The sequence below is a fragment of the Penaeus monodon genome, unplaced genomic scaffold, assembly GCF_015228065.2.
Source record: "Penaeus monodon isolate SGIC_2016 unplaced genomic scaffold, NSTDA_Pmon_1 PmonScaffold_229, whole genome shotgun sequence".
Classification (NCBI taxonomy): domain Eukaryota; kingdom Metazoa; phylum Arthropoda; class Malacostraca; order Decapoda; family Penaeidae; genus Penaeus; species Penaeus monodon.
In genome coordinates this window covers 1-10000 of record NW_023652921.1, presented here as the reverse complement: position 1 = coordinate 10000, position 10000 = coordinate 1, and the positions used below count along the sequence as shown (strand labels likewise).

Genomic DNA, 10000 nt, shown 5'->3' with positions numbered 1-10000 from the left:
GCCACGCAATGCGTGCAACCGGGAACCAAACCCAAATGTCTCTTCCTTTCGGTTCCCTCAAGCACGCGGCTCGGAGGGAGGTCGGAGGGAGGGTGGAGGGGGCGCTGTCCCCGGGGGGGGCGAAAGCCCGGGTGGGATTAGGTAATGGAGGGAAAGGGCCTTGATTTTATCATTATTTTTTTGCGTGGGATTTTTTATTATTATGTTATTTTTTTCTCCCTTTTCCTCTCTCTTTTTTTTCTTTTTTGTTTTCCTTTCCCAAGCCCTTTCCCTTTTTTCCCTTTTCCCCCCTTTTTTTTTTTTTTTTACGTCTATTTGCTTTTCCCCCTTTCTTTTCCCGTTTGTTTACCTTCCCCATTTTTTATTTTTTTTTTTTTGTTTCCCCCCTTTTTTATGAAAATTTATTTTTTTCTTTTAAAAAGTTTAAAAATTAAAAAACCCCAAAAAAAGAAAAAACCAAAGAAAAAAAAAAAAGGGAGGGGGGAAGAAAGAGAAAAAAAAGGGGGGAAAAGGGGAAGGAGGGGAAAGGGAAGGGGAAAAAAAAGGGGGGAAAAAAAAGAGGCAAAAAAATTGGGGAGTGTTTTAAAAGGGGAGGGAAATTGGGGCAAGAGATTTTGGGTTTTGAAGATTTTTTTGAGGGAAAGGCGGGCGGATTTGCAATTAGCGTTTCCAAGGCCGGTTTTTTCCCCAAAAGGAAAAGGAAGAGGGGGGGGGTTTGCGGGGGGGGGGCCCGGGGTGGCAACTGGGTTTTTCCTTTTTTTTTCTTTTTTTTTTTTTTTTTTTTCCCCCTTTTTTTTTTGGGTTTTTTTTTTTTTTTTTTTTTTGGCCTTTTTTCCTTTTCCATGTCTTTTTTTTAGGTTTGGTTTTTTTAGGGGGTGGGGTTTGGGGAAAAGGATGGGGGAGGGGGGGGGGGGAAAATAAAAAAAGGGGAAAAGGGAAGGGGAGGGAGAGAAGGAAAAAAGAAAATAGAAGGAGTTTTAAAATTTTTTAAAAAAAATTTTTAAAGAGAAAAGGGGAAAAAAAAGGGGAAGAGGAAAAAAGAAGAAAAAAATAAGGGGGGAAGAAAAAAGGAAAAAAAAAAAAAAATAGAGAAAAGAAAAGAAAGAGGGAAGGAAAAAAGAGGAAAAGGGGAAAAAGGGAAAGAGGGAAGAAAGGGGAAAAAGGGAAAAAAAGGGAGAAAGGGGAGAAGGAGAAAAAAAATTTTTTGAAAAGGGGATCGGAGGGGAAAAGAAAAAGAGGAAGGGCAAATAAACAAATGGCCAGGGGGGGGGGGGGGGGGGGGGGGGAAAGGGGGTGGGGGGGGGGGGGGGGGGCGGGCGGGAAAAAGGGGGGGGGGGGGGGGAGGGGGGGGCGGGGAGGGGAAAAAGGGGGGGGGGGGGGTGGGGGGGGGGTGGAAGGTAAGGAGGGGAGGGGGGGGGCGTGGGCCGTGAGGTTTTTTTTTTTTTTTTTTTTCTTTTTTTTTTTTTTTTTTTTTTTTCTTTTGTTTCTCCCTTTTTTCTTTTCCCCCTTCTCTTTTTTTTTTCTTTTTCTTTCCTTTTATTCTATTTTGTCTTTTTTTTTTCTCTCTTTCCTCTCTTTCTCTTTTTTCAATAAACCCTTTCCCCTCTCCTCCCTTTTTCTTTTTCCTTCTTTTCTTCCTCCCCCCCCTCTCCTCTTGTCCCCTTTTTCCCTCCTTTTTCCTTTTACTTTCTCCTTCTTTTCCTTTTCCCTCCCCTTATATATTTTCCTCTTTTCCCTCCCTCCTTTTTTATTCTTCCCCTCCGTTTTTTTTTTTTTTTCTTTTCCCCTTTTTTTTTTCCCCACCTTTATTTTTTTCCCCTTCCTTTTTTATTTTTTTTTCCATGTTTCCCCCTTCCCTTTTTTTTATCCCCTTTTTTTCCTGCCCCCCCCCCCCCCTTTTTCGGTTTTTCCTTTTTTTTTTTGCCTCTCTCTTCCTTTTCCCCCCCCCTCCCTTTCCCCCCCCCTCCTTTCCCTTTTTCCCCCCCCCTCCCCCCCTTTCCCCCCCCTTCCCCTCCCCCTCCCCCCCCCCCCTCCCCCTCCCTCCCTCACCCCCCCCCTTCCCCTCCTCCCCCCCCCCCGTCCTCTTTTTCCCCCCCCCCCCAAACTACAGATCCTCCTTTAACTTACTTTCTTTTTTTCCCCCTTTCTTTCTTTTTTTGCTTTTTCTTAGTTTTTTTCCCTTTTTTTCCCCTTTTTTCTTTTTTTTTTTTTTTTTTTTTTTTTCCCTTCCGCCCCCCCCCCTTTTTCCCCCCTTTTTTTTTTTTTTCCCCCCTTTTTTTTTTTTTTTTTTTCTTTTCTTTTCTCTTTCTCTCTTTTTTTTTCTCTTCTTTTCCCCCCCCCCCTCCCTTCCCCCCCCTTTTTTCCCCCCTCATACATCATTTGTCCCTTTTCCCCTCTTCCACCCTTTTTTTCTTTTTTCCCCCCCACCCCCCCTTCCTCCCTTCCTCTCTCCCTTTTTCCCCTTTTCCTTTCTTTCCCTCCCTTTTCCCTTTTTCCCTTTCCCCCCCTTTCCCCCTTTTTTTTTTTTTTTTTTTTTTTTTTTCTTCCCTTTTCCCCCCCCTACCACCACCCTTTTCCTCCCCCCCCCCCCCCTTTTTTCCCCCCTTTCCTTTTTTCCCTCCTTTCTCTCCCTTATTTTCCCCCCTCCCTCCCCTTTTTCCCCCCCCCCTTTGTTACTTTTGTTTTTAAACGGGGGGGCGGCGCTCCCCCCCGGCCCCGGGGGTTGTCCCCCGCTTCGGCGTTTTTTTCCTGAGTTCATTGAAAAGGGGGTGGGGTGAAGGGATTGTTCGGAAATTCAAAACTGATCCCCAAACTTTTTTTTTTTTGCAGGGGAAACTTTTGCATGGTTTTTTTTTTATTGTTGGGATTTTCTTTTTTAAGCTGGTGTTTTGCCCCCCTTTTTTTCTCTCCTTTTTTTGTCTTATCTCTTTTTTTCTCTATAACTTTTTCCTCTTATTTTCCTTGTCTTTTCCTGCCTGTTTTTTCTATTTTTTGTTTTCTCCTTTTTCTCCCGGTCTTTCTTTTTTTTTTTTTTTGTTTTTCTTTTTTTTTTGTTTTTTTTTTTTAAAAAAAGAAAAAAAGGGGGGGGGGAAAAAAAAAAAGAAAATTTTTTTAAAAAATAAAAAAGACCCGCAATAATAAAAACAAAAGAAAAAAAAAACAAAAGAAAACCCTTCGAAAAAAAAAAAATTTTGATTTTTCTCCCTTTTTTTTTTTTTTTTTTTTTCTCCCTTTTTTTCCCCTCTTCCTTTTTCCTTTTTCTCTCCCTTTTTTTTTTTCCATCTCCCTCTTCCATTTTCTTTTTTTCTCTTCCCTTTTCCCCATTAACCTAATTCCCATCCTCTTCCCACCCTCACCTTCCCCCCCTTCCACCCCCCCTTCCCCTCCCCCCAAAAACCCAACGCTTAAAACAACCTCTCCCTCCCTCACCCACCCCCCTCCCCGGGCTCCTCTGGGGGGCCCTAGCATGGCGCGCCTCTGGCGGGGGGGGGGGGACCCCAACGCCCGAGCGGGGGTAAGCGACGGGGTTTTGCGTTTCTTTTATTGCTGCATTTTTATCTTATGTTATTTTTTCTTAAACATATATTTTTGATCGGTTTTTTAATTTTTTGATAATTATAAAAACAAAAAATAAAAATAGCTAAAAGCATTTTTTTTTTTTATTTATTAATGGATTATTTTTATGATTTATATTCTTTTTAGACCCCAACTATTTAAAATTTTTTATATTTTATTTTTATTATTTTTTTAATTTTTTTATTTTTAATTTATTTATTATTATTATTTTTTTACAAAAATTATTTTTTATCATCATTTAAAATTATATTATTATCATTTAAACTTTATTTTTGAAAATCTAACTCACCTTTCCCCCAAACTCCCCTTTTTTTTGTGGGGGAAAAAATGGGGGCAGAAAAATTTTTATTTTCCCCCCTTTTTTTGGCCCATTGTTACAATTTGTCTGAATTTCCTTTAAATCATTTTTTCCCAAAAAAACCGGTTTTTTTGGGGGGAAAAACCCTGGTTCCCCGAATTTGGGGTTTGCCTATTTTTGTTTTTGGTTTGGGGTGTTTGTTTGGTGGTGTTGGTGCTTTGGGGGGTCTGGCTTTTTTATTTTTGGGGCGGGTTTTTTCTGTACGCGGGGTTTTTTCCTGTTGTGGTTGTTGTACGGTTGGTTGCGTTGGCTTTGCCTTTTTCCCTTTTGTGGGGGGCGTGGCGTGGCCCGGGGGGGGCGTGGTGGTGGGGGTGCGTGGGTTTTCGTGGTGTGGTTTTGGTGTGTGTGGTTGTGTGTGTGGGTGGTGGGCTTTTTGTGGTGGGGTTGGTGGTGTGTGGTGCTGGGTGTTGTGGGTTTTTTTGGTTTTTATTTTGGTTGCGTTTTGTTTTTTGTCGTTTTTTTCTTTTTTTTTTTTTACTTTTTTTTTTTCTTTCTTGTTTTTGGTTTTTTTTTCGCCCTCCTTTTCTTTTCCCCTTTTGTTTTTTTTCCTTTGCTCTTTTCACTTCTTTTATTTTTCTTTCCCTTTTTATTTTTTTTTTTTTTTTTTCCCTGTCCTTTTCCTTTTCGTTTTTTTTCCTTTTTTTAGAAATTTTTTTTTACCCTTCTTTACCAAAAATTTTTTTTTTTTTTCCCCCCTTTCCTTTTTCTTCCCTTTTATCCCCCTTAACCTAATTCCCATCCTCATTCCCACCCTCACCTTCCCCTCCATTTCCACCCTCCTTCCCCTCACCCACCAACACGACGCTTAATACAAGCCTCTCCCTCCCTCAGCCCAGACCCCCCTCCACGGGCTGCCTCTCGGGGCCATAAGGCAGTGGCGGACGTCCTCGTGGCGGGGGGCGGCGACCCCAACGCCAGAGACAGGAAGGTAAGGCGACGGGATCGACGTTTCTTTTATTGCTGTCATTATTATCTATATTGTTATTATCTTCTTAATCAGTATTATTTTTGTATCGTTCTTAATGTTTATGATAATTATAAAAAACAAAATTATAAAAATAAGCATAATAGCATTATTTCTATTATTATTATAATTATTAATGGTATTATTGTTATGATTATAATATTCTTTCAGATCCACAACTATTTAAATTTCTTATATTATTATTATTTATTGATTTATTACTATTATTATTTATTGATTTATTATTATTATTGTCATTATTATCAATAGTATTATTATTATCATCATTATTATTATTATTATTATCATTACGATCTTTATTTTTGAAAATGGACTAACTGGCACCTTCCGCCAAACTCCCTCGTTATTTGTGAGGAAAAAACGTGGTTTGCATTCAAGTATTTTGCATATTGATGGCCCCTTGTGACTACTCTATGCACAGCCGATGGTGTTGATGCTAATTAGTGGTCTGAGCTCCTTTATTCAGTGCTTATGAACGTCATTTTTCTCTCAGTAAAAGCGCGGGATTTTCTCGGGAGTTGCCAATTAGTCAATTTTTCAGAGCCAATGTTTGTTCCCGAGATATTTAGGACATAATTGCCTAATGAGCTGTGTGTGTGTGTGTGTGTGTGTGTGTGTTTGTGTTTGTTGTGTGCGTGCGCTGTGTGTGGTGGTGCGTGCGTGCGTGCGTGCGTGCGCGTGTGTGTGTGTACGTGTGTGTGTGTACGCGTGTGCGTGTGTGTGTGTGTGTGTGCGTGTGCGTGTGCGGTGTGTGTGTGTTGTGGTGCGTGCGTGTGTGTGTGTGTGTGTGGGTGTCTTGTGTGGGAAGTGTGTGTGTGTTTTGTGTGTGGTGTGTGGTTGTGTTTGTTTGTTTGTATGTTTGTGTTGCTGTTATTGTTAATCTCAAAATCAATGTCAGTTAACACAATTTCTTTCTTTTTTACTATTATTGCTATATTATCATTTATTTTTATCATTTGTCATTGTTGTTTTGTTATCGCTTCTCCTTCTCCTTTTGCTCTTTCTCCTTAACTCTTCCTTTCGCTCTTATCCTCTATCTTCTTTCCTCCATTCTTTCTTTCCTTCTTTCACTCTTTCCTCCTTTTGCTCTTTCCTCCCTTCGCTCATTCTTCTATTTTCCTCCTTTCGCTCTTTCCTCTTTCTCCTTTTTCTCCTCACTGATATTTTCTCTTTATCCCTTCATTTCTTTTCATTCTTCCCACTTCAGTTTTTTTTTCATTTATTTAGATTTCCCCTTTTCCTTTATTATTTAATTATTATTATTTTTTTTTTACTTCCTTTATTTAGATTTCCCCTCTTCCTTTATTTTTTTTATCTCCGTTATTTATTTTTTCCTCTTCTTTTATCGTGTCTTTTCCCTTTTTTTTCCATTCTTCCCTCTTTCCTCATCTTTCCTTTCTCTTCCTTTCATCCCCATTAACCTAATTCCCATCCTCATTCCCACCCTCACCTTCCCCTCCATTTCCACCCTCCTTCCCCTCACCCACCAACACGACGCTTAATACAAGCCTCTCCCTCCCTCAGCCCGGACCCCCCTGCACGTGGCTGCCTTTGGGGGCCATAAGGCATGCGGACGTCCTCGTGGCGGGGGGCGCCGACCCCAACGCCAGAGCGGAAGGTAAGGCGACGGGATCGACGTTTCTTTTATTGCTGTCATTATTATCTATATTGTTATTATCTTCTTAATCAGTATTATTTTTGTATCGGTTTCATTAATGTTTATGATAATTATAAAAACAAAATTAATAATAATAAGCATAATAGCATTATTTTTATTATTATTATAATTATTAATGGTATTATTGTTATGATTATAATATTCTTTCAGATCCACAACTATTTAAATTTCTTATATTAATTATTATTTATTGATTTATTACCATTATTTATTAATTTTATTATTTATTATTATTTATTATTATTATTATATATTATTATTCATCATTCATTATTATTATTATTATCATTACGATCTTTATTTTTGAAAATGGACTAACTGGCACCTTCCGCAAAACTCCCTCGTAATTAGTGAGGAAAAAAACGAGGTTTGCATACAAGTATTTTGCATATAGATGGCCACCTTGTGACTGCTCTGTCACAGCCGATGGGTGTTGATGCTAATTAGTGGTCTGAGCTCCTTTATTCAGTGCTTATGAAAGTCATTTTTCTCTCAGTAAAAGCGCGGGATTTTCCTCGGGAGTTGCCATTAGTCAATTTTCAGAGCCATGTTTGTTCCCGAGATATTTAGGACATAATTGCCTAATAGCTGTTGTGTGTGTGTGTGTGTTGTTTGTGTGGTGTGTGTGTGTGTGTGTGTGTGTGTGTGTGTGTGTGTGTATGTATGTATATATGTATATGTGTGTGTGTGTGTGTTTATGTGTGTTGTGTTTATGTGTTGTGTGTTTGTGTGTGTGCTGTGTATGTGTGTTTTGTTTGCTGGTTTTGTCTTGTGTTGTTTTGTTTTGGTATGTGGCATTTGTGTGTGTTGTTGTGGTGTTTGTGTGTTGTGTTTGTGTGTGTCTGTGTGTTCTTCCTCTTGTGTTCTGTGCGTGTGTAAGAGGAGACTCTTGGCCAGTTTTTTCACTTCTAAATTCCCTCTCAAAGCAATCATTTCAAAGGCAAAATGCACATCGCAATTACTGTGCGCCACACTTGAGGGCCTTTCCTGTCCCTGTGTATGCTTTCATTTTCGTCACTTTGTCTCTCTCCTCTCCTTTCCTCTTTCTTTACTTCTCTCTCTCTCTTCCCTCCCTCCTCTTTCTCTCTCCTCTTTCTTGTCCTTCCTTCCTTTTTTCTTTGTCTCTCTCTCCCATTCCCCCTTTCTATTTCTCTCATTTTTCTTTTGTCTCGCTCTCACTTCCCCTTTGTCTCCTCTCCCTTCCTTCAGGTTTCTCTCCTATTCCAGCTGTCATATTGTTTCATCTTCATTATGTTGTTATCTTTAATGTTGCAGTTTTTTTTTATGTCAATGCACTTCATTTCGCTTCAGTGGATTTTCCTTGGGAATTTGCATTCATTATTATTACTAGTACATTTAATTTTATTATTCATATCTTACCATTATTGTTATTATTATCATTATTATCATCGAAGTTTCTCATGATATTAATGTCAGTAGAGTAATTGCTCCATCCATCATATATTACCATATCTATTTTGTTATAATTATTACTACAGTTTATTTATGCCATTTTTTCCTTTTATCTTAAATTTATTTTGTGGCGTTATGCATTATTATTAGCATTATTTATTAACTGTTTGTATTAACATTATATTTTATATATTATTTATTAACATTATTTTCGCTTTTGCTGTTGTTCTTGTTCTTGTTATCAATATCTTAATAGTAGTAGTATTTCCATTATATTTATCATTACTGTTGTCATTAATATTTGTCTATTATCCTTATTACTATAATTATCTTTATTTTTATTATTATTATTATTATTATCATCACATCATTTTATTATCATTATTATTATTATCATTACTATTATTGTGATCATTATTCTTATTATTTTTATCATTTTCATTTATATCATTTTATAAATGTTAATATTATCTGTTATTGGTAATGTTATCATTATTATTATTACTCATTATGATGATCCATATTGTTAATATTAATACTATTATTAATGGTATTACTATTATTAATCGTATTATCATTATTAGTCTTTCTTTTCTATTATTATCATTATCATCGTTATTGCTCTCCCTTTTGTCTTTCTTCTTGTAAATGCTGCTGCTTTTACAATTACATTTTTAATATTCTCATTTACACTATCATCATTAACTTTAACGTAATGATTACACGAAATGACTTTTTCGTTGGGCGGAGCTTTGTCAGCGAAGGCACTGATCGCCTCCTCAACTCGGACGACTTTCAGGCAGAACGGCGATGCACGTGGCAGCCAGGCAGGGGCACTGGGGGGCGCTGGAAGCTCTTGCGGCGAGCGGGGCCGACGTGGACCCCGTCGACGATGCGGGCAACACGCCTCTCCACGACGCAGCTTCAAACGGACGGCTTCTGCGCGTGGGCGTCCTGACTGGCCTCGGGGCGTCCACCAACAAGAAGAATAAAGGCGGGAAGACCCCTAAGGACCTGTTGGGGAAGCCTTCCGCTGATGAACTCTTCTCCATGGTAATGACAGCCGGCAATCAGACTTTGTGATACGGACCAAGGTTGGGCACCATGGTCGTTGGCTACACTTACTGTTGTTTATTAGTCGAAGAAATAATTTTTTTATGCATTAAATTTAAACAACTAAACCGACATACTTTTCAGGCGGAGAAATGTGCTACATCTGCGGCCGAGAAGAAGAGGGAGATGCAGGTTAGTTCTTATTTTCCCCAAAGTTCCAGTTATGTGTGCAGATGCGGAACACTAGAGAATGCAAGAATGGAAAAACTGAAATCATGTTGTGTAGAGTAAGATGAACCTGAGAGATGATCGCTCTGATCTGCTTCTCGACTCCAATTCCCGCTTTATTCACCGAGTCTTAATGAGCCGATGATCGTCTGGTTCCGCTTCCGCTGCGGCGCCAAAGCAGTTCCCTCGACGCATTCCTGAGACCGTTTTCCCTTGCAGATCAAACTCGAGGAGCAGCAGAAGGAGATGACGAAGAAGTACGACTCGAAGGAGGCGGAGGCAGCCAACCTGCAGAAGGAAAACGGCGAGTTGAAGAAGGACCTTCAGGAAAAGGAAAAAGAAATCAAATTAATGCAGGTGCGTATAAAAGACACAGGGAGGGGTGAAGAGAATGAAGAAGGAAAGGAGAGGAGAAGAAGAAAAGAGAAAGGTAACTGTGATATTAAGGAAGCCACAGACAACATGGAAGAGGAAGCCGAGTACAAAAATAGAAGACATTCCTGTTTTCTTGCAGGAAAACCGAGGAGAGGAGAAGGAGATGCAGAAAAAGTATGACTCGAAGGAGGCGGAGGCAGCCAACCTGCAGAAGGAAATCGGAAAGATCAAGAAGGATCTTCAGGAAAAGGAGAAGGAAAACAAATTAAAGCAGGTGTGTGTAAAAGACACAGAGAGGGAGAGAAGAGAACGAAAAAGAAAGAGAAAGGGAAAA

General features: G+C 39.3%; 1 protein-coding gene and 1 long non-coding RNA gene across 2 annotated transcripts in view; both read left to right on the top strand.

Moving 5' to 3' along the window:
• LOC119570190 overlaps window positions 1–6542 on the top strand; it is a 63603-nt gene extending 57061 nt beyond the window's left edge. The window contains exon 3 of the long non-coding RNA XR_005228378.1: window positions 6444–6542. This is a non-coding gene — a long non-coding RNA (uncharacterized LOC119570190). The remainder of the gene's footprint in view (window positions 1–6443) is intronic.
• A 2046-nt stretch (window positions 6543–8588) lies between these two features.
• Window positions 8589–9940, top strand: LOC119570188 (golgin subfamily A member 6-like protein 2; the record flags this gene model as incomplete). Its single annotated transcript, XM_037918033.1, is given in 4 exon segments — window positions 8589–9063; window positions 9208–9255; window positions 9511–9831; window positions 9833–9940. Coding segments are annotated over 4 exon segments (720 nt in total), but the record flags the coding sequence as incomplete, so codon positions are not given.
• Window positions 9941–10000: the final 60 nt, after the last annotated feature.